At 42.2% G+C, this 22,393-nt stretch overlaps 7 protein-coding genes across 7 annotated transcripts; 4 read left to right on the top strand and 3 right to left on the bottom strand.

Annotated features, from left to right (window-relative positions):
• Positions 1-453: 453 nt before the first annotated feature.
• Positions 454-2,001, top strand: C922_02415 (hypothetical protein; the record flags this gene model as incomplete). Its single annotated transcript, XM_008818014.1, has 1 exon — positions 454-2,001. The coding sequence occupies one exon, from the start codon at positions 454-456 to the stop codon at positions 1,999-2,001; it is 1,548 nt and encodes a 515-aa protein (XP_008816236.1).
• Positions 2,002-4,970: 2,969 nt separating this feature from the next.
• On the top strand, positions 4,971-7,126 carry C922_02414 (hypothetical protein; the record flags this gene model as incomplete). The annotated part of the gene is made up of 7 exons (XM_008818013.1): positions 4,971-5,255; positions 5,451-5,520; positions 5,629-5,680; positions 5,820-5,959; positions 6,079-6,342; positions 6,492-6,566; positions 6,732-7,126. The coding sequence occupies 7 exons, from the start codon at positions 4,971-4,973 to the stop codon at positions 7,124-7,126; spliced, it is 1,281 nt and encodes a 426-aa protein (XP_008816235.1).
• An 809-nt stretch (positions 7,127-7,935) lies between these two features.
• On the bottom strand, positions 7,936-9,802 carry C922_02413 (hypothetical protein; the record flags this gene model as incomplete). The annotated part of the gene is made up of 5 exons (XM_008818012.1): positions 7,936-7,967; positions 8,136-8,193; positions 8,331-8,412; positions 8,758-8,803; positions 9,040-9,802. 5 exons carry the CDS (start codon positions 9,800-9,802, stop codon positions 7,936-7,938), a joined length of 981 nt encoding a protein of 326 aa, XP_008816234.1.
• A 1,104-nt stretch (positions 9,803-10,906) lies between these two features.
• Positions 10,907-11,629, top strand: C922_02412 (dolichol-phosphate mannosyltransferase; the record flags this gene model as incomplete). The annotated part of the gene is made up of 1 exon (XM_008818011.1): positions 10,907-11,629. The coding sequence occupies one exon, from the start codon at positions 10,907-10,909 to the stop codon at positions 11,627-11,629; it is 723 nt and encodes a 240-aa protein (XP_008816233.1).
• Positions 11,630-12,281: 652 nt separating this feature from the next.
• C922_02411 (hypothetical protein) lies at positions 12,282-14,702 on the bottom strand (the record flags this gene model as incomplete). The annotated part of the gene is made up of 11 exons (XM_008818010.1): positions 12,282-12,373; positions 12,507-12,517; positions 12,630-12,660; positions 12,770-12,791; positions 12,883-12,959; positions 13,183-13,283; positions 13,456-13,516; positions 13,731-13,826; positions 13,953-14,082; positions 14,215-14,252; positions 14,444-14,702. 11 exons carry the CDS (start codon positions 14,700-14,702, stop codon positions 12,282-12,284), a joined length of 918 nt encoding a protein of 305 aa, XP_008816232.1.
• A 458-nt stretch (positions 14,703-15,160) lies between these two features.
• C922_02410 (hypothetical protein) lies at positions 15,161-16,720 on the bottom strand (the record flags this gene model as incomplete). Its single annotated transcript, XM_008818009.1, has 5 exons — positions 15,161-15,499; positions 15,689-15,763; positions 15,897-16,009; positions 16,150-16,249; positions 16,589-16,720. 5 exons carry the CDS (start codon positions 16,718-16,720, stop codon positions 15,161-15,163), a joined length of 759 nt encoding a protein of 252 aa, XP_008816231.1.
• A 1,480-nt stretch (positions 16,721-18,200) lies between these two features.
• C922_02409 (hypothetical protein) lies at positions 18,201-21,216 on the top strand (the record flags this gene model as incomplete). Its single annotated transcript, XM_008818008.1, has 2 exons — positions 18,201-20,726; positions 20,821-21,216. The coding sequence occupies 2 exons, from the start codon at positions 18,201-18,203 to the stop codon at positions 21,214-21,216; spliced, it is 2,922 nt and encodes a 973-aa protein (XP_008816230.1).
• Between the last annotated feature and the right edge of the window lie 1,177 nt (positions 21,217-22,393).

The raw sequence follows: 22,393 nt of genomic DNA, 5'->3' as shown, positions 1-22,393 counted from the left end.
ATATATTCTTTTGGTGCTTTTTTTTTTTTTAAGTGTATAATGCTCTACATCTTTCGTATGCGCATACATTTCGCATTTTTGGCACTCTTTTCACCAAATGAGTTTTGTCAAGGTACAATATAACGACATGCTACAATGTTCACCTTTTTGTTTATGTTTTAAAAGTTGTTTTGGGTAAGACACTCGTCGAGGCTTAATGTACATGCGTTTGTTTTTAGTTAAATATTTTTTCTCCCACGCGTGTGTGTGGCCGTCTTCCCCATTTTTGTAGATACCTAATGTTTGAAACGTTACAAGTTCGATTCGCTTCGTTTTAAGGCCACGCGCTATTGTTAAACGAATTGTTTTTTGTGCGCTAATTTTGTCTGGGTTTTCCACCAGAACGCGGCTACCTGTTTTGGTACACACTCATACTCATATATATATTTATTTATTTACACTTTGCGCGCCGGCATGGAAACGAAGAAAAGCAAAAGCAACTACTCCCTAAGCTGCGAAAGCGGCACGACGAATTTGTCAGAGCACCAAGAAATGGAACAGACTCCGGCGACAAAAAATGGCTCAAATGGAGAACAGTCCGCCCTCTCAGTGAAGAGGAGTATTCCACCTTTCAGCAAAGATCGCAGCTACGCTAATTGCCAGACAAAAGAAACAAAGCTGATAGATAGCGTAACCCCCGACTTCGCAGGAAAGGCAATAGACATCCAAACGCGTATCCCTCAAAACAAAACTACAATGATAGAAGTCCCCGAATTGAGGTTCATAGATAAAATTGAATATGACCCATTTGTCATAGAGAAGTTAAGGTATGTCCCAAAACAAGTTACTAAATATAATATTATCGAAAAGCCAGTAATAAAAAACATCGTGTCAGAAAAAAAAGTGGATGTCCTCTATGTTCAGGAGAAGATAAGTTTTAAAGACCAGGAAATTGTGGAGGAGGTTTATCATTACGTTGATAAGGATAACGAGAGGATCTTACCTGGTCAGGGAAATCTATCCCCTAGTAGGGCCGTTTTACCACTAGGGGGGCTGACTCAGGGGGAGTGTGACTCATCGGCGTTATGCCCCTACATAGATTGCGACATGAAACGAAATAGTATCCATCATAGCAACAACGGTAGCGATAACAAAAACAGTATGGGGGGCGCCTCAGATGGTGTGTTGCCCCGCATATTGGAACCATTCGGACCGCAAGTAAACATAACAGAAAATAAGATATTCGAAAATGTGTTCGTACCAAAGGTGGAAAAAGTCGTGGAAGTCAAAAAGAAAATTGACATACCGATCAACTTACCAGTTCCTTACATAGTTCCTAAACCGAAAATCGTAGATGTAGACATTCCCGTTTTTAAGTTTAATGATAAGTATGTCCCCGTGCCAGTTCGACAAAGGATCATACCAAAGGTTACATGGACAGATAAAGTTTACAAAGTCGACTGTGTGGTGGAGAAGCCATATCTGGTCTATCACGACATAGTAAAAATTGTGCCAACGGACACGAAAATTTCCGTTAGAGAGTACCCAAAGGGAATAACTAAAATAAATCCCGAAGAATTATACGAAGTAGATAATTTGGCATTGTGGATGAGGGTAAATGCTGACTTGAAAGAGGAAAAGGACGCCTTGAAAAAAACCCAAGACAATTGCTCTGATCGTACATGCGAATGTTCAAACTCAGATTCCTTTGAGGAATGCTCTTCAACTTCAGAGTTGAATTCTTCCCAAGATGGGCCAACTACCATTAAGTCGTCTAATGAAAATGTTCTGGACACGCTTCCCATCCACCCGGGACACCCCCTCGAGTTGGTTCACTTGCAGAATAAGTGGCTCAAGCAGGACACAACGAGAATGATGGATTTGTACCAGGACAACTTCTTCGACGCGCACAGAAATGCAGTGTTTAACTTGGCCACTCGAATTCCACGAGAGGCAGAGATAGAGGTTAGGCAAATTCCGCAACTCCAGCGGTGCATGGAGAAGCGGGAGTGCGGCAACTGATTAGCCGCTGGCCTCCTTCTGGGGTGTAAATGTGCACACATATGCAACTAGAAGTCTCGACCATTTCTGCGCTTGCACGGGAATGTATCTCTCCCTTTTGCTAAATTTGTAGGGGAAGTTTCCCCTCCCCCCACAAATAGCTGTTCTCGTGCTGGTACACGTGCACTGATTCCACGCTGCGCAGCATCCACTGAACGGCCTGACTTTTTGTTTCCCCTTCAAATGGGCACTCGCGCGTAGTGATTTCCCTTTCTGTTACGTACAAGAAATAACTCCAAACTTCTGCTCCCCTTTTTTGAGCAGAAAAAAGAGAACTCACTTATTTGTTATCCCTTTAGCCATTTGTGCCTACATGTGTGCAAAAATAACCGTCTACTCAATCTGGAGCTGCGAAAATATGGTCACGTTGAGCAGCACTTTGATAGAAAAACGTCCTCCGCGTTCGACCTCTTCGCCAAGTTTGTTTATGTCACAACGAGGAATAAAAAAGGGTGAAGAATGAAAAAAGGCGGACTACCGTATTTATTTCCCCAATGGACACACAACTTCGTTAAAGAGTGCCACTCGTAGGGGCATAATCCTTTCGCGGTATCTACGCCAAATTTAGGTTTGCAGAGTGGTTACCTTTTTTCGCCATGCCCCCCTCTGCGTTAAAAATAGGGTGTGTGCTATTCGACGATAGGCAAATAATACTGGACTGGCTGGATCACTATGGACGCTGGAAGTGTGGTGGAGAAGGAAAAGAAATCGATTTCGATCTGCTACATTTTTCTCACTTCTTTTATGCGTTCCTGTCTCTCTGGGGGAACACCAAACTGTGAAATATTTCGCGCGGCATGCAGAGTGCTGGTTGAAGACGTCGCGTGTATTTTCGTGTAACGCGGGACACTTAAAAGAAAAAAAAAAAAAAATGAAAAAGGGAAAAGCAGAAAGGAAAAGATATATTATACGCATTTGCGCAACTCTATATGTGCCTATGAATTTTCGTACACACCTTTATCTGTACACCCCACCCACATGTGCTCAAACTTGTAAAACGAGGAACACACAGCTGTCAACTGTGAGCGGTGTGTATGTTAATATTTTCTCCACAGTTATATACACTTGCATCTTTTTCGTTAGTTTCCACAAAAGGGAATAATGTGGAATGTGAAAATATGTGACAAAATTTGCAGCTGCTTAACGTGTGGAGGACGTGAATTACGGACTGTGCGCACAAGTTCATGCAACCGGTTGAATTTTTTTTGTGGATACAGTTTTTTTTTTTTTTTTTTATTATGTACCGTTCAAAAGAAACAAATTTGCATTTTCATTTTATATTCCTTTTTTTTTAGCAGCGACTTGGTACATTTTGTAAAAATTTCCCATTTTTGCATCTCTCCCACTCTGCCTCGTTTTTCCCATTCTGCTACCTCTTTTCCATTTTTCCCATTTGCAAAATTTTTCCAACTGCCTTTTTACATACTATGCCATTGTAACACCTCGCCTCGAAAATTAAAAAAAAACAAGAGAGAAAAAGTTGCACAACATTGCATACGATTCCGCTGCATAATAGTACTGCCCGGTGTTGTATGGGCAGAGTGCCTACGTGATGTGTAAAACTTATTTACATAGAAGTGCGCAAAGGTATATGTGCATCCACCCCTGCGTGTCTGCACATTTGTATAGGGAGTAAAGGCACACGCGTGCGTATGGATAAGTGGCCCGCACACATACGTGTAGGCAAACGAGAGTGTATGCGCCGCTGCCCCCCGTAGCGCTAGCGAAATTGGACACGAAGGAACCCCCCGCCCCTGACCTTCAAAAGCAAAGTTCTAATGTTTACCCATGTGCACTGTTATGTATAAATAGTGAGCAATTTCGCACAGTGCAATTTTTTTCTGTAAAGGTGAAATGCTCAAGAGAGAGAGAAAAAAAAAAACATAACCTTGTGATTGTTGCTAGCACGGTTTGTTAAAAAAGAAATGTATGTACAGTCACGCTCTCGGGGAACCTGTAAAAGTGCACATACATGAGCGTGAGCAATCGGATAAGTGAACAAATAGATAATTAATTAAATAAATACATATAAACATACGAGAATTCCTGACTCACGTATTCATACGTGCACGTGCGGGGCCCCTCGTGCATGCACTTACTCACGTATGTGCAGCCACACGTAGTTGCGTCGTAAATTAAATCTGTTACATAATGTTGCATAGCACGGAACAAGAAAAAGCAAAGGCAAAGAAAAAGTCCTGAAGTGAAAATGAAAGAGGACAAAGAATATTCTCATTCATGTACCAAAGTAAAAATTAAAATATTGGAGTGTGAACATTTCACAGATTAAGAGAGTAGCCAAAAAAAAAAAAAAAATAAAATAAAATACATCTTGCCCTTGAGGAGAGCAAAAAAATAAATTTTGGTAAGACAAAGAAAAAAAAAAAAAACTGAAACTTCTTTTTTTTTTTCTTTCGTCCCTTGATTGGTTAATTTGAAAGTACATTTGTTAGAAAAGAGGACAACACAGTGTGAAACTTTCGCAGTGCGAGATGCACATACACACAAAAGTGTACACTTATAAATTCATACACGTATGCGCGTGCTCATGTATACTTTCATTCCATCCCAATCAAACAGAACCATTGTAACCAGTGATCATTTTCCCCATGCGAGAAAAGCGAGGGACACATAAAAAAGGCACATTAGTAACCTCCCCCACTCCCACCCAAGTTGTCACACGCCCCAATGCAACCAGTTCCTTCCCCCGTGCAACTTTTAACAGAATAGTTGTAAGTACATTTCTTCCCGCATTCGAAACCAAGCATGGGAATTTAATTTTCTCTTGTACCATTTTTAGATTTTACCGCTTCTCTGTGGCCAATTTTCCTTAACTCAATGGAGCATTCTCCTCCAGGGCACTTCGCCCCACTACAAACTCCCCCCTCACAGGGTTCTTTCCCCCTCCCCTTGTTTGCGTTCAGAAAAAGATGGAAAAGGGGTCTGTGATTGTGCACAACAGAATAAAAAGAAGAGAAATAGACAAGTCCAAGAAGAAGGACATGAATTTAATCAACAACTACGGAGTGAGTAATCATAAAAATGGCACATGTAACGACAGGAAAATAAATAATAAAAATGCAAGGTCCACCAAAAACAACTCAGAATTTAAGAATAGTAATGAAAATAAGGAGAATGATCCTTTTTGCTATGAATGTTACCTTGGGGGAAACTTAATTTGTTGTGACAACTGTATTAGGTCCTACCATATATATGTAAGTGCCGTTCGGGAGTGGTCACTCCAGGGGATCACTCCAACAGCCCTCTCTCCCTTTTAACACCTCCCCAAGCCATTAACACACATATACTGCATTCTGCGCGAGTTCTATAACCTCCATTTGTTGCCTCCCCCCTTCTACGTGCATTTCGGTTTCTACTGCCACTTCTACTTCCACCCCTTTCCTTCGCAGTGCATAGGCGAATCCGAAAAGCCCTTGCCAAATTACAACTACTGGTACTGCCCCCTATGCAGAAGAAACGGTAAAGCACACGTATCGGTCGATTTTATCACGACTTCGAGAGGGTAATATGCACTCAAAGTGGCACGTCTGATGTTACTCCTTTTTTTTTTCCTTTCCCCTTTCACAGGAGTATCTGCTGATATTTCTTTTAAGAGGAGAAAGAAGTTAAAAACGATAAGGTTAGCATGCAAGTCGAACTTGCGACACAACGGAATTACACACGTGTGGCGCAACCGAGATGTTCCCCCTTTTTGCACTTGTTTTTTTTTCTAGTGTGAAACTTATCACCTTCTCACCCCAACTACCACACATTAACAGCACATTCGAGAAAAAAAAAGAAAAGGTGAAGCAGAAAAGCGAAGGAAGTAATTACGCCGATCAGATCAACGTGGGCGAGAATTACCAAGTGTCGAATGTCTCCACGTTTTTCTTAAATAGCCATTCAGAGAAATACGATGGTATGTCGAGTTGCACGTCCATGTGCTTCACACTTCTATATGCCAATGTCGATACAGAGACGTTTCCACTGATATAATCATCCCTCGTCGAAATTGCACCCCTTGTAACCCCTTCGCAGAGGCCAACAAATCGGAGCTCGTTTACTCGCCTTACCTACTGGAACGAATGAAAGAGAGTTACCTCAGTGAGGGACAGTACGAACTGGTCATTAAAAACGATTACGAACTAGCCATTTTTATAAAAGAGTTAGCGAAAAATTGGAAGTGTCAACTGGGATGGCACCCATTTACGCCCGAATACGCCTTCAAGATTTTACACCGCGTTGATTACAACCCTAAGAGGGCTATAGAACTCCTAAAAAGTGCTGACTTTAATTTTTTAGGTAAGCTACAAATAAAGTGGCAACTTGGCGTTACCCATTTTGCATGCATGCGAAAGTGCATTTATTTGTGCCCCCATTTTGCATGCGCCACGCGATAACTCCGCTTTTTCATCCCGACACATACTGTCCTGATGCCCCCTTCCCATGAGAAGAAATATGCGACCCCCCCATTCGCAAATATGAGAACAAGTGGAGGCCCCGGGATAAACGCGGCCAAATATCAGGTACGCCTCGGCACGGACGCAAATAAAGACGCCTGTGCGAATTCGTACAATGTCGCGTCATAAGTACAACAGGGTAAAAGCCACTTTGTGCTGTCGCTTAACCGACTCTGCACATATATTCGGTGCGTTTCTATGCTGCCCACTTCGCCCCCCTCCCTCGGGCAGATTCGCCGTACCCCTCCTCGGAACTACTCCAAAGCTACATCAAGCGCTCCGTCGAAATTTCCCTCGATGACAGAAAGTACAACTACCACATGAATGAGAAAAATAGATACTACTGTGAAATAAATAAAAACAATATAATAGAATCCAGTTACCCACACGAAAGGACAAGGAACGCATTGAAGAAGGAACTGGAGGAGGGGGAAGAAGAAGATGACGATGATGAGGAGGACGAGGAGGATGATGAGGATGATGAAGATGATGAAGAAGAAGAATTAGACGAAGTAGAGGAGGAAGAAGGACATGATGAAGAAGAAGAGGAGGAAGAAGAAGAGGAGGAAGATTATGAAGAAGACGACAAAGACGATGAAGAATACTATGGGGAGGATTATAGATAATTTGATTCAATCGAGATAATTTCTTTACTCCTCCGTTTCTTTAAAATCCGTGTCCCTCCCTGTGCGGCATGAATGTCTGTATGCCTACCAAGGGTGTAAAAAATGGTTCTAATGTGTCCCCGCGCCTTCGTAGCGTTTTGCGGCTTGGGTTTGAGTCCTGGATTCGTGGTGCAGTTTCACAACCTCGTTTTTCACCCCTTTTTTGGCGCCCCCTTTCTTTTCGCTCTGTAGTTTCTTCCCCTCACCTGGGTACCTACCACCGGGCTGCCTCTACCCCCATTTGTAACAACATTTGTGTATAATATGTAAAAAAAATACACCTTCCCAATGGACTTTTTTTTTTTTTCCAATTTGCCCATCTCGTACATGTGTATGCATGCATCGTGTACATACATATATGTACCGATATTTGCACGTAATTTTTTTTAAAAAAAATGAATACATTATTAAATTTTTCTATTTTTTTTTTTTTTGTTGAAATAATTGCCATATGATATTTCCCCTGTACATTTGTCAAAACGTTTTAATTAAAAAACAACTGTTTTATTTTGGGGTATTTCCACCCCCCTTTACTTATCTGTGCCCGTGTATCGTGTCTGCACGTAGTTGTATTGCAGCTGTTTTTTTTTTTTTTTTTTTTTTTTTTTTTTCTGTTCTTTGAAAAAAGAATGGTACGAAACGATTCAAATGAAGATTATCATAAAGGTGCGCGGTGGATGGGGTGTACTAATCACACTTCTCTCCACAATTGCGCAGGTGCGGACCTCCTTGGCAAAGTCGTCACTTGGTGTGGTTTGTACGTCACACTCTCACATGTCAACGACGGAATTGTAGTGCTTCCCTACGGGAGAAGAAACGTGCAGACATGGGAAGTAGGAATGTAAAATGTTACGAATGTAGGATTAATGAAAATTGCAAGGAGTCCTTCCCCCTTTGCGCTCAAAAAGGGGCATATTTTCCCCACCTCAGATCTCTCAACGGGGGATATCTCCCTTTTTCCCGCGCTTACCTAATGCATACAGCTTATGGTGGAAGCATATGAACAGCTCAGTTTCATGCTCCTCTCCCTGGAAAGCAAAAGGGGGATCCCGCCGTGGGGCAGCCACGAAAAGAGTGCAAATATATATAGACGCATATGTATACACACGTGTGAGTTTTATTCTATTTTATTTTTCGCGAGTCCTTTTCGCCCGCGTGTACTTACATACGAAATGTTCATATTTACGTCATAGACGGTAATTTTCTTCTTCAAAATTCTCGAGAGGGCATTGATTTCTATTTCGCTCCTGAGAAGAGGGGAGTGGAAATGAAATGCGGGATGGGGAAGCAAAAAGAAGTATCCACCTGTGTTAGGTGGCAACTAAATGGATTGTTTTCTTTCGTCCAGTCTGTCAAATAGGAGCTCCACATAATTTGGGTGTGGAAAACACAGTACACGGGGGTGCACATGGAATGGCTTCATCACAGCAAAGGGGAGCAGCGCGACGATGGAAAAAGCCTGTACATATGAATGCCTCGCTCTGTGAATCTCCTCAGAGAAGAATGGGTACTTTGTACACACGTGTGCTTCCCTTACACAGGAGCGTGTGCATGGGAGCGGTCTACACACTGTTTTCTTTCTCTTCACTCACCCGTAAACCCCCTTGATAATAGCCTCACAATAAGAGAAGTAGGTGTCTGCGGAAGTGGGGAGAAGCTTATGCCGTGATAAAGTGTACACGGTCAGAAATATACTCGGCGATAAGTGTACTCGAGAGAAGTGGAGTGGAGGCTCGCTTTCTTCAACTTGGGCGGTCATTTGGAAAGGGCCCCTTGGTACGGCACACTCGAAGTAGCACTCGAAGACACGCTTGGAATCACACAGGATTATTACACCCCTTCGCCACCTCTCAATCCAACCCTTTTGAACTCACCTGCACCCGGCTCGTCCTCCTCAGTCGCATACACAAAGTGAACAAACTGGTCCTCGTTCTGCAAAATATACACAGCAGCGAGAAAGCGCATAATGTCACTGCTCAACCCCTGCGGGTCGAAATCGGAGAAAATGCCAAAGTCAAAGAGACCCCCGTTTTGGTAGTCTCTCAAATTTACATTATCCAGAGAAAATCGTTCCTCACGTAGGAGATTCAAAAAGTCTTCTTCGTGATATTTACAGCCGCTTACTGTCTGTCTCAGTTGGTGTAAAATCGATTCGTACAGACAATTCCCATCAGGAGCGATGGGATGGATAGTCTTATTTACTTGTTTTAAATATTCAGTCAATTTCTCATATTCAAGCTCTCCTATTTTGCTTCTCGACTGCTCAATCCTTTCAACCTCCATCTCTTTTCTCTGTGTCCTTTTTATATTTCTTAATGCCTTTTTCGAGACTGCATTGTATGAGTATAACTCCGTGGTAACTACACCATCGTTCATGCCTTCATGTGTGTTCGCCTCTTTATCGCGATCTTTTTGCTTTTCCGGATTATTCATTTCGCTTCCCTGGTCCGCATTGCCCAGAGTGTACATAGCGTTAAGCTTGCTCATTTCCTCTTCCAGTTTAATCAAATTGTCGTTATTCTTATTTTTGTTAATCGTCTTTTTTTTCTTTTCCTTTTTTATTTCCTCCGTGAGTTTCTTCAGCCTCTTTTTGTACTCATGGTAGCTGATGCGCGCTTCGTTCTCTCCTCCATCCATGTTGGCACCAAAGGCGTACACTGGCTGCCGTCAGCGTAGGTAGTCCTCCACCGCGGGGCGACCCTCCAATCCGCGTAAGTAACCTCCAACCGGGTGCGATCCTACAGCCCGAGTGAGTAATCTCCTACCGCGGGGCGATACTACAGTTGCTTGATTCCCTGGGGGAAATGTCTCCACTGAGGAACTTCACCTCCCTCTTGACAACCGTTGAAACGGCCACCCATCCACAAAAGGAAAAAAAAAAAAACAGTCAAGAGATTACTCTACACATTTATGGGATGAACAAATTGGTTCTCTTCTGCTGGGGTTATTGGCATGAGCCTTGGGCGAATTATTTTCCCTCTAATGCTCTTCCAAAATGTTAACAAAGCTGGCGTAGCAAAACCGAATAAGCAGCTTAGAGCAGATTCTGAGGGGCCCAATTCAACGAAACTAAACAGACGAAGGATCTTAGCCAAACGTTACAGAGCACTCCGGCCAAGCGTGGAGTGGGAGCCACCTGCACAGTAGCGCAATGCAGCCAAATGGGAAGCGCCAAAAAATTTGCTCCAAAATGAAGAGCGCCGCAAGATGAACAAAGCTGCACAAGTGCGGAAGGCAGAATCGTTTATCAAATGTGTTATTTCGGGAAAAAAAACATTTTCTATTTTTACCGCTCGATTATGGCTTAACGAATTTCCCCATCTCCTCGGAAGCACGGGGAAAGGAAGCTCCAGTAGAAAGGGTGATGGAGGCAATGAAAATACACACAGTGTAAATTTCTTCCCCCATGATTAAAAGGGAAAAAGGCATATCACTTTGTTTGGGATTGCCAACTCTGCTTTGTGAAGAACAAAAGCTTAGGGGCTCCTCGCGCGAGTACTGAAGAACCTCTCCACCTTTTGTGCAGCATGCCCCTCAAGTGACGCTACGCTAGAGGATGCTCAACCAACCGGGGAACCACGAGTGTGCAAATAGGTACACCTACTCGCTCCATCTCACAAGGATAAAAGAACCGTCTCATTGCCACCATCGCCCCCACGGAACATGCTGAAATACGTGTGCCTCCCCCTGTGGCCCCTCATGTGGTTCCTCATGCTTCCACTTCTGTGCACCCACATAAGCATGACGATCGCTCAGAAATACTCCATCATCCTGCCAACCTACAACGAGAAAGACAATTTGCCATACGTCATATATATGATTATAAAGGAACTGAAAAAAAAAAACATCAACTTTGAAATAATCGTAGTGGATGACAACAGTGAAGACAAGACAGCTGACGTGTTCAAAAAATTGCAATCCATATTTGAAGAAGAAAAATTAGTACTCATAGAAAGGAAGAAAAAACTGGGGTTAGGTTCTGCTTACATGGATGCTCTAAAAATCGTGTCAGGCAATTTCGTAATCATTATGGATGCTGATCTGTCACACCATCCTAAGTACATATATGACTTCATAACGAAACAGAAAGAGACCAATTGTGACATCGTCACAGGGACTAGGTATAATAAACAAGGGGGAATCTCAGGGTGGAGTTACAAAAGAGTTATAATTAGTCGAGTGGCGAATTTCCTTTCGCAGTTTCTTTTATTTACTAACTTAACCGATTTGACTGGTTCGTTTAGGCTGTACAGAACAGACGTGCTTAAGGAAGTAATCCAGTCGGTGCAGGAACGTGGCTATGTATTCCAAATGGAGGTTATCGTACGGGCCAATAAGTTGGGCAAGAAAATTGAGGAAGTTGGATACCTCTTTGTTGACCGGATGTTCGGTCAGTCCAAGCTATCGTCGAATGAGATTTTTCAATACCTTTTTGGCCTTTTGAGGCTCTTCTGGACCATCTAGCGGGGGGTACAGCGGTGCAGCGACGAAACGAATGGAATGGTCGCGGCTCATCCGACCTCCACAAGTGACATTTAAAAAAAAGACAAATGTGAAAATATAATATCTGTGTGTACACTTTGAGAACTGTTAACCTCCACCTAGTGATTTAATTTAGGTGGTCTTTGTTTTTTTTTTTTTTTTCCCCCATCTGTGCCACATTTAACTTGGCCCTAGACGCATCCACCACGCCGCTTCACCGAGCTGCCCTTCTCGCCCAAACTACCTTTCAACCTTGCGGCAAAAGAAAAGGTAGCTCAATTTGTTCTCCTTTTTTTCTTTTATGTTAACTTGGCCCTGCATTTCTTAAATGGATGCACTCCAGATCGTCTTCTCGTTTGGCGAGGTGCTCATTTGGAAGCCACTCCGAACTTTTTATCTTTATATATATGTGCATGTATTTATTTATGTATCCATATAAATTTTTTTCTTCCAATCTTATAGCCTTTTTTGAAATCCTTTATACCTCAGAACAATTCGCGGGCGTTCCTTTGGTGAAACAACGAGGGGGGAAGAGGTCATGTCAGGTGCGAAGCCAACTGGGTAGTTAAATGCGCAGCCATAAGTGAAGCCAACTGGGAAGTTAAATGCACAGCCTCAGGTTGATGCCCCTCTCTCACGCGGATGGAATTACGTTCAGATAACTCTCGACGAAGTGGCTATTTTGGGTGTGTTTAATATATCTCAATCTGTTTTTCATCAAGAAAACTTTCTCGAGAGGGAGGAAACGACAATCCATTGTGTGTGGGTGCAGGCATAATGTGTACTTTTGTGTACATTTGTATACATATATAACAGTCATATGCACTGCTCTTCGTTGTTATGTTTCCTCCGTGCGAACCCGCCTGTTCCCTGAACAGCGTAAGAAAAAGAAAAGACAGTGTTGTAAAGTTCATCACGCCAACGTCGGCATAAGTGAAAAAAAAAAAAAAAAATTGTATCATCAAATGAATAATCTGCTAACCTCATTTCGTGATTTTTTCCTGTGTATAAATCTTCAGGGTGAAAAAAATAGAGATATGTTATTACGTTGCAATTTTCTTTTTTTTTTTTTTTTTTTTTTTATCTATTTACCCATTTTCAGTCGCAAAAATTGCCCTTTACCTTCTACATTGTACACGTTTAACTGCATTAGGGTGAAAAAAAAAAAATGATGTACGAGTAAAATCGGAGGAGACACAAAAAAAGAAGGTAGACATTTTTGTCGCCACACTTACCCTTTTTGTGATTCCCTCGTTTTTGTTTTTCAATATGTTCGACTTCACCATTTCGGTGGCATATCCACCTCTTCCTTCTGCTTTGGGGTCACAAAAAAAAAAAAGAAATGTCACGTTCCAGATGCAGCCGGAACTACTGATGTGGTGCAACAGTCAATATACATCATCTGCCCATGTGTAGTAATTTTCCTTGCCCCCGTTTTGTTTGGGGCCTGGGCCTGGTGTTTCCCCGTTATCATCATATATGTACGTACATAGAGACCAGCTCTATGCCGCTTAAATAGGGAGGTCTATACTTACTGGCTTTAATTTGCGGGTAGGAAAAAACAAAATCCGAAGGGGACTGACCTAACCCGTAATTCTTCAGAGTCAACATCTTGTTTTTATTCTTTACTGCGTCGCTGAAAGGGGAAGAGTGCGTTGTCCCGCGCGGTTGCATGGTAGGATATGACATGTCACGCGTAGTCATGTTACGTCTTTTTTTTTTTTTTTTTTTTTTCATTTAAGGGGATACACTCAAGGATATACCCCCCGCCCCGCGAGCAGACATCTGTGTGCCCACTTCTGGCGTACGTGTAATCCTTTTGTGGGTCTAAAAACAGCTCCGCATGGACGTCCACAGGCTCGCCACCACCTGAGGGGGAAAGGTGTTGAAAAGGGGGCCCGTAGGGGCATACAGATCGACTCATGTACATTTACATATATACATACTATATTCGGCTTCGCCCGTGGGGAAACCTGGGCCTCTCCACTCAATTCCCTTTTAAAAGGAGCAGCTAACGGTACGCTACTCACGTAGGATCTTACACAAAAATATATGCAATAGTGTCCTTTTCGAGCAGACATACCTAACTCCTGAAGAAACAGTTCCTTCCTCCTTTCAAGCAACATCACTTTGGTTTTAATGTCATCGGATAATCGAATTTTCTCGGCATCATCCTGTTCTATGTGCGTGGACAGGTAATGCAGATGTGTGTGGGGGGGTAGTAACGACTGTATGTTCTTATGTGTACCCATACATCCCTACACGAATGTGTATACTTGCACTTCGAACCTAGTGACTGCCTCACCATAGACGTTATTTAGCACATCTTGTATGCTTCTCGTTTTATCTGGTTTTTTCACACTCGTGTCGATGAGGAAGGGGAACTTCTTCTCGTAGGCGTAGTACCTCTCGCTGTTTTCTTCCTTCACTTTATTCTAACAAAAAAGGGGGAATGTGTGTGTACAGAGGCATATATATACCTATGTAGATTTCTCCCTTACAGTCTGGTGGGCCCCTACTCGTGGTCTCTGCCTTGTCCACACACATCGTGGCCATAGTCAAGGTACCTTCCTCTCAGTCAGCACGTCCCCTTGGGTCCGGTTGCCTTGACGGGTGAATTACCACAATGAGCGACGAACAATCATGGGGAGAGCTATGCAGACGTGCGAATTTGCTCTGTTGCGCATTTGAACATGCACACATCCACATGCTTATTCATTTTCATGAGTGAACGATGGACGAACTTAAATCCTGGCGGTGGGTCAAAATATCTCTCATGTTGTCCCTTTTCTTTACTGAAAACAGAGTGTAGAAGAAGCAAAATGTGTGTTATTCTGTCCCCTATTTTTACACCTTTTCTAAAGACATCCTTCTGTTGTTGTTCTTCTTCTTCCCCTTTATGATAGTTACTAATAAATTGGACCTCCTCCGTCGTTTGCTTTTTTTGGACGTCTCTTTGTTCCTCCTCTCCATCTTTTAAAAAGGAATATTTTAACAGATCTTTCTTTTTCTCGTAATCGTTATAGACGGGGATTTTCCTTATGTAATCGCCCATTTTGTCGGTATGTATAGCAATCGGTATGCTCGTTTGCAGATAAGTGTAAACATGAGGATAGGCTTGCACATATATAATCCTTTTCGAAGGACAGTGTAGCATCCCCTTGCGAGAGGCGAAAGTGTTAGCCGCACAGACGCACGAAGTCACTTGCCTCCCAGTCCTTTGCGTGTTTTTTCTTTTAAGAGGGAGAAAAAATGTAAGCAAGGTTGGCAAAATTTGGCAAAGTTAGCCAAAGTCAAGCAAAGTTGGAAAAGTTGGAAATTTTCGAAAAAAAAAAACAAAGTGACACTCTCGCAACGGCGAGAAATGATCATCGATGAAAATAAACGCCACCTCAGCGAGAAAAAAAAAAAAAAAAGAAGTTAAAAAGGGGAGCGAAATTAAGAGAAAAGAAAAAATATTACAATTCAACCTTGCTGAGAAAGAACTAGCAATGATGGAAAAAAAAAAGACAGTCAACTATTCATTATGTCCAGTGCTAATTTTTTATTTATGTATATGTCGTATGTTTTTATTTTTCGTCTTTCCCTAACGTCATCATTCATTTTGTAATTTTCGCACGAATTAAAATTCAAGAGCTTGAAAATATTTTCCTCTTCGCTCGAGGAGGGATTATTTGTTGAGCACACCTCATTTGGGACTGTACAATTTTGTTCTTCCCTACTTCCGTCTTTTTCCTGTTCTTTGACTTCCTCAGCTTTGAGATCTATAAAGTCTTCCTTCTCTCTAGGAACGATTACTCGTTTCACGTCCCTGTATATATTCACAAGGCTTTTCATTCCTAAGTTGAAGTTCTGCCAAAGGGGAAACAGAAATGTCTCAGCTGGGGAGAAGAGGTAGACACGCGCACATGTGTACGCTGTTACTAGATTGAACGTCTGTATGCACTTATACTTATCGGTCCGGCCTATCGTGTATGCAGAATGGGGCAGGCAGTCCGATAGGCAGCTCAATTGCCTCTCTCATTGCCGCTCCCCTCCCACCTCGAACAGGACGATGAGCTTATTGTTCTGCAACGTGATGCACAAATAGGGACAGATCTCGAATATGTAGATGGCCTTTAAAAAAAAAAAAAAAAAAAAAAGGGTCGGAGAACAGGGAAGACATATGAATAAAAAAAAGAAATGGACGCAGGGTAATTACAATGAGGAAGTCACGTTGCATACATTTTCTTTTTAGAAAAACTCCTACCTCGTTAATAAAAATGCTTTTTATGTCACTTATGCAAATAAATTTTAACCGATGTCGAAACCAGCTTTTCCTCTCAATTTGTATTCCAATGTTGCTCACAAGGAATAGCCTTTCTGTTGAGCAGTAGGGGGTGAAAAAAAAAAGAAAAATTAAAAACTTTCATAGTACGTCATGCGGGCAGATGTGACACAGACATGTACCCATTCTGGCAACCATCTTTGTGTAAACTATTTTTTCCTCTTAGCAGATTAACCAATGTGGTGATTATTCAGGTATATTATGATCAACGAGATGTACAGAAGAAACAGGAAAATTTGAAATTCGTCCAGAAAAACATAGCCCTTCTTGCATCCCTGGTAGGGGCGTAACGCCCGGAAAAGGTGGAGCATGCATGGGTGTGCTGAGTTGCGCCGATGTTGTGCAAATGCAACAACAAAGTTGTCAACGACTCTCCACTTTTTCGCCTTTTCGCCACTGCGTTTTTGGGGGGTCCCTCCCATGACGTGCACCCCTCTGTTGATTCCCCCACCCCATCCTTGTTTTGTTTCTCATTTCTTCTTCAACTTCGCGACGCTTTTAACCTCTGAACACGGGTACGTGCGGCGCGTGTGTCTACATATGTGGAAGCATACGAATTGTCCCCTCATCAGGAGCTCATCTGTATACACATCCGTGTGCACACATTTTCATACCGAGTAGAGACAATATAGGTAGTACGCGGTCAAAGTTAGTATCGCCAAGAGAACTTCCCTTTTCTTTTCTCTTCGCTCTGAAACGTATTCAATGCCATAGTCATGTTCAATTTTCCTTATTTCATTTTTCATTTTTTTTTCTTTTAATTTTGGCTAGTCATCCGAGGAATAGAAAAGAAAAGAAAAAAAAATCCCAGCATTATTCCTCCAATAATCACTAAATTCAGCTCTTCTTCTTTTCCAGTGATTTGTTCCTCTTCCTGCAATTGTTTTCGTTTCGTGGATGGAATGCTCTAAATGGCGATACCGCTTTGACAGTCTGCTCCATTCTGCTTCAGCTTCCAATTCAGCTTTTTCCCCTTTGTAGCATTTAATTGTGGCTTTTCTTGTGCCTCTTCTTTGGCTCCTTTTTCTTCCCCCGCGGAGTGCACAAGGGCCAGTTGGTAGGCCCAACACCTACGCCGAAGGAAAACCGTCCCCATGTGACGTTCCCCGAATAAAGCGGCTGCGAGGGGGTACGCACGCAGGTTGCAAAATGGGTATCCAAACGGGTACACAAAAAGGGCATAATACGTGCTGTTACCTGGCTTTTTCCCTGCCCAGTATATTAAGCAAGACGGACAAAACAGCACCACCTTCGGGAGCGCGAAACCTGTTCGCACTTTTTTTTTCCCCGTTTCCTTTGGCAAAATAAAATGGTCTCATGAAACGCTCCGGGGCGGGGTGCTAAACATGTGTAATAATTTTTTTTTTAATTTCCTTTTTGGATTATTTCTTTAAAAAAAAAGAAAATTCACTGCACACTTAACACCATTTCAAAGCGAAATGGAATTGGAAGAAAAAAAATGAGAAAAAATATGCCTAGTAGGAATAGCACGTATTTAATAAGAGACCCTTTCCGCACGTGTTGTTTTGTTGCATTGTTTTGTTGCATTTTTTTGTTCCATTGTTTTGTTGCATTTTTTTATTGCATTTTTTTGTTGCATCGTTTTGTTGTATCCTTTTGCTGCCTTGTTTTGCTGTTTTGTTTCTTTGTACTATTTTAGTGACTTTGTCCCGTCTCGTCCATCTCATCAGTGTATCATTTTGCCATTTTATTTCCCCCCTTCCCTTTTTTACCTTTTTTTCCTTCCCACTTTAACAAAATTAGACGAAATTTTTCTTTATTTTTAACACGCTTTTGTTTTGCACGTCCGCAGCATATTTGTGTGTAAGGTTAAATGGCGAGTGGCTTCGCCAGGGTGTGAAGTAGAGACCTACTGGTACTCTGCGAATGTACGCTCGGCATGTGCATGGGTTGTGCCCCCGAGTGGAAAAATGTTCAAATGTGTTAATGCCATTTTGAGGGGAGCAACACTCTAAAGGGGAGATAACACGCCTTTTTTTTTTCTTTTTTTTTCTTTTTTTTCTAATATTTTGTAATCCGCCTTGTATTTATGTGTGCCCACCCCGGCATAGCCAAGCTCTCCGTCTTTCCCCCCACGTTGTCACAACACTACGTAAGAGAGGATCTCCCCACAGACGCAGAGTAGCTCCAATTAGATAATCCCTTTTTTGTTGCCTTTTGTATTGCCGCTTTTATTTCCACATTCAAAAGGAAGAAGAAAGTAGGATGAGCGAGCCATCGAAGAAATCGAAAGACCCGGTAGACCCCCTGCTGAAGCTGAAGGAAGAGAGAGAGAAATTAATTCAGTGGTCCCTCAAGTTAAAGAATAATAACTCGTCTTTCCTAACTTCTGAGAAGTTGGATGCGGAAAGGAAGTACTCAAGTGATGACTCCCTGGAGGTGGGAGGTGGCGATGCCCGGGTTCGTAAGAGGGAAGTAACGAGGGGTAGGTGGAGCGCCAATGCAGGTAGGGAAGCGGAGCAATTCTCGGATAGTGCGTCCTCGCACGAGGCTCATGATGGCGAAGATGGTGCAGCTTTCGGAAACGATGACCTCGGCTATCATGATGCTGACTACCACAGCGCGAATGGAAATCACCGAGCGAACAAAGTCAAACTTAGCATAGGGGGAAGCGTATATGACGCAAGCAGTTTCCATGCTTTGGGGAGGGACAGCGTGTTTGGAGAGGAACACCCAACAAGGGAGAGACATAAAAATATGCTGTCCAACTTGGGAAAAAGTAACAACAAAAGAAGCAGAACAGACACATATGGAGACGGATCAAGTTATGGACAAGCTAACCAAGATGAGGAATGCACAGTTGGACAAAAGTACGAAGAGAATAACCACCGTGGGGATAAACATCGAAATCACAAATTTGAAGACCTCACCAGTGACGAAAGTTTGGAAGGTTCCTTTGGACCAAAGTCGTCCCACATTAAAATTAGCAAAAGGGTAAATAAAGAATACGATAATTTCTCACCCCGTGTACATATTAAGGAAAATTTTTTAAAAATTCCAGTCAGAGAAGAAGCAAAAGGCTCAGGGGTAGCTGCTCCCAATGAGGTGCAAAATAAAAAGAGCGAAGGGAACCACGATAGTGATAAGACGTTTCCGAATATGCACACTGCTAACCCGAAGAGGAGAATAAAATTAACGAGGAAGGTAAAAGCAAAGGAAGGAAAAAACAGCTCCAACTATTTTTTAAATGCAAGTGATCTGAAGATTGGTCCTAAATTTTTGACTTCCGTGCAATTTGAGAGGAACCACGCGGGTCACAATTCGAGTTACAATGAGGACTACAACGAGGACCTCAATGCGGACCACACCACAAACAGACATAACAGAAACCTTTCGCATTACAAATCATCAAAGGAAAGCGTACAGACCTTCTTGCCGGCTGCATCCCCAATCCACGCGAGGGACAATTTCTCCTCCACGACTCTGCAATCTAATAGTAATGAAGACATACCCAGCGGTGGTAAACCAAATGGGGCCAAACTAAAATATAAGAAATCCAATAAACTAGCCACTCTGCTAGAAGAAAAGGTGAATATATTGGAACACAAAAAAGAGTTGCTCAATGACAAAATTAAGGACCTACATGATAATACATACACTCTGATGGGCGCACAAGAAAGGGATAACCTAACCATCCAGCACTACGAATTAATTATAAAAAATTTGGAGTCCAAATATAACAAACTTTTTAACATGTATCAGGAGCTGGACGAGCATCGAATTTCCTACGTGGATGCTTATCGTGAAAAACAGACAAAAATTGAAAACCTCTGCGCAATTATGCAAATAAAAAGTGAAGAGAGCTTAAAATTAACAGAAGAAATGAAACTTTTAAAAAAAAAAAATGAAGAAATACAGGGACAAATTTATGAGTATATAAAAGACATAGAAGATAAAGAAGTTGTGTTAAATAAAAAGAAGGAAGAGTGTGTCAATCTGAAAAATGCTCTCGAAAAAGCCAACTCAGAAAATGCCGACTTAACATGCAAACTAAACGCGGTAACCACCCAGTTAGACCAAGCGGTCAATCAAAATAAAGTGTTGCAAGAAGAAAATGATAACATAAAACATAAGTACAGAACTATGAGTAAAAGTGGAGATACCACCAACAATTTTTTCATTCCCAAGATAGATAATTTGGTAGATATTATTAACAAACTGCTGGGAATTTTTAAGTCCAATGAGGAAAATATTTTAAATTATGCTGATTTTTTTAAGGAAAACGCTTCCACCATTGAGGAGAAGTTAGCAGACAATGACAGCATATGTGACGATGTCATTCGTTTGCTAGACGTCAATTTGGTCAACTCCTTGGTCGGTACCTTCAAGCAAAGAGAAAAGGAATACGCTGAACAGAAAGAAAAAATGGAAATCATTTTCGATGACCAAATTTTGAAAATGTACGAAACGAACATTAACAATGTTGAAGTTGCCAATAAATACATCGTCGAGTTAAAAAACAAGCTAATGTCCGTCATTTCGCAAAGAAAACATTTGAAGAAAAAGGCTCTACTCCTGTCTACTGCACAGGGGAGATTAAACGACAGACCAATAATTAAGGAGCTCAAAAAAATGAGCGCCGGCACGCTCCTCCACAAGTGCAAATATCACTCCTTCACGCACAAGCCGGTACCCGTTTTCGTCAAAATCATGGACGGTCGCTTTATCACCTGGACCAGGGATGTTACGGGGAAAGCGGGCTTCAAGCGGAGCAAGCTCATCGACATCCAGGTTGGTGAAGCGGTTTATTACCCAGTTTGCTATGCGCTTGGCTGATGCCTCCTCCGTTAGCTGCTCATCTTGGACATCTTTCACTCCTGCGCAGGACGTTACCTCCATAGATTACGGACTAAAGAGCACACCCGTGTACTGGCTAATCGAAAAGCACAACAAGAGGAGTCTCGAGAAAAACAAAATAAAACCAAGCGAACTTTACAATAACGCACATGGAATACACCCTTGTAAGTGCTTCACATTGCGCACCCGAGAAAGGACGTATGATTTTTTCTCCGACGACGAAGAAGCGATCGCCACGTGGGTTGTAGGACTCGGCGTGCTATGCTACCAGTACAATAAGTTCGATAACATACAGTCGCGATCAGAATTTGTTGTAAAGAAGGCTCAGCTCAAATTGCAGCTGCACTGTATTGAGCGAAACATAAATTACACTACTCTGTGGAAAGAGGCCATCAAGCGCGCGCAGCAGCAGGTGCCGGAGTGACCTTCACGCGCTGTTCCGTCGCTGCCCCTCCACAGCGCTTTCGCCGCCTCATTTTTCTCATTCGTCCATTCGTCCATTTGTCCATGTTTGCGTTCTCCCAATTAGCCCACTTGACATGATTTTTTCGTTCCTTTGGTTCTTTTCATTATTTTGTTTTTTTTTTTCATTCTTTTGTTTTTTTTTCGTTATTTTCGTTCATTTGGTCCTTTTCGTTTTTTCCATTATTCCTTGGCCCGTCGAACTCTGTCGAAACGCGCCGCTGTGCAAAGTCGCGACGTGCACTCTGCTCACCATGTGCCTGCTACGTATGGGGCGGTTGATGGTAGGACGTTTATACGGAGCTCGACTCCCCTAATCGGTAGAAGCATCGTTTTTTTAACCGAAGAGGGAAACCACGTGTGTGTCCCCAGATCGGATGAAATTTGTAAATAAAAAAGAAAAAAGAAGAAAAAATATATTAACTGTAACTCCGCTTTGATCAAAAAAAAAATGCACTTCATCATATTGGCAAACGGATAACCTGTGCCAGGGTGATAAATTCTCTATGTGTGTCCCTCTTCAAAAATGATGACGGAGAATACCATCCTAACGGAAAAAGGCTTTAAAAAAGGTGCCCATTGCAAGAAAAAGCAGCAGTCCTGTTTTAGCTGACTTGTTATATTTTTACATTCTTCTTATTCTTTTGTTTTTCATTCTCTTCCCGTCCTGACAGATATAATATATTTACTGGCAAATAAAGTGAAGCAGAAAATGAAGCCAGTGCCCCGCTTCGTTTCACGCCCTGTGAGGTGTTCCATAAAAAAAAAAAAAAAATTCCTATCTACCAAGAGGGTGTACATCACAGCACATAGCGCAATTTTGCGTCAACCGGGAAAGCTGAACCGTAGAAAAGCTTAACATCACAAAAGCTGAGTGGTACATTTCATCTCATTTTATTTTTCTTAAAAAACACTCATGCGATAAGGAAAATGCATTTTACGTAAGCCTGTACCCCCACAGCTCATGCGCAACAGCGAAAACGCGGGGAAGGTTTTCTCAGCAAAATTGATCGCCCAGGTTAGGGAAAAGAACAATCAGCGGATGATATCCTACTACAAGTCGTATACGTGTAAATATACACCTGCACATGAGTGTACATTGTTAAGGAGTATCTCTGGCCATTATACCCCTCTATCGT

This window comes from Plasmodium inui (assembly GCF_000524495.1).
Source record: "Plasmodium inui San Antonio 1 unplaced genomic scaffold supercont1.8, whole genome shotgun sequence".
In the NCBI taxonomy this organism is placed as follows: Eukaryota; Apicomplexa; class Aconoidasida; order Haemosporida; family Plasmodiidae; genus Plasmodium; species Plasmodium inui.
Note: the sequence above shows the minus strand (reverse complement) of the source record. Positions and strands in the feature narration are given on the sequence as shown.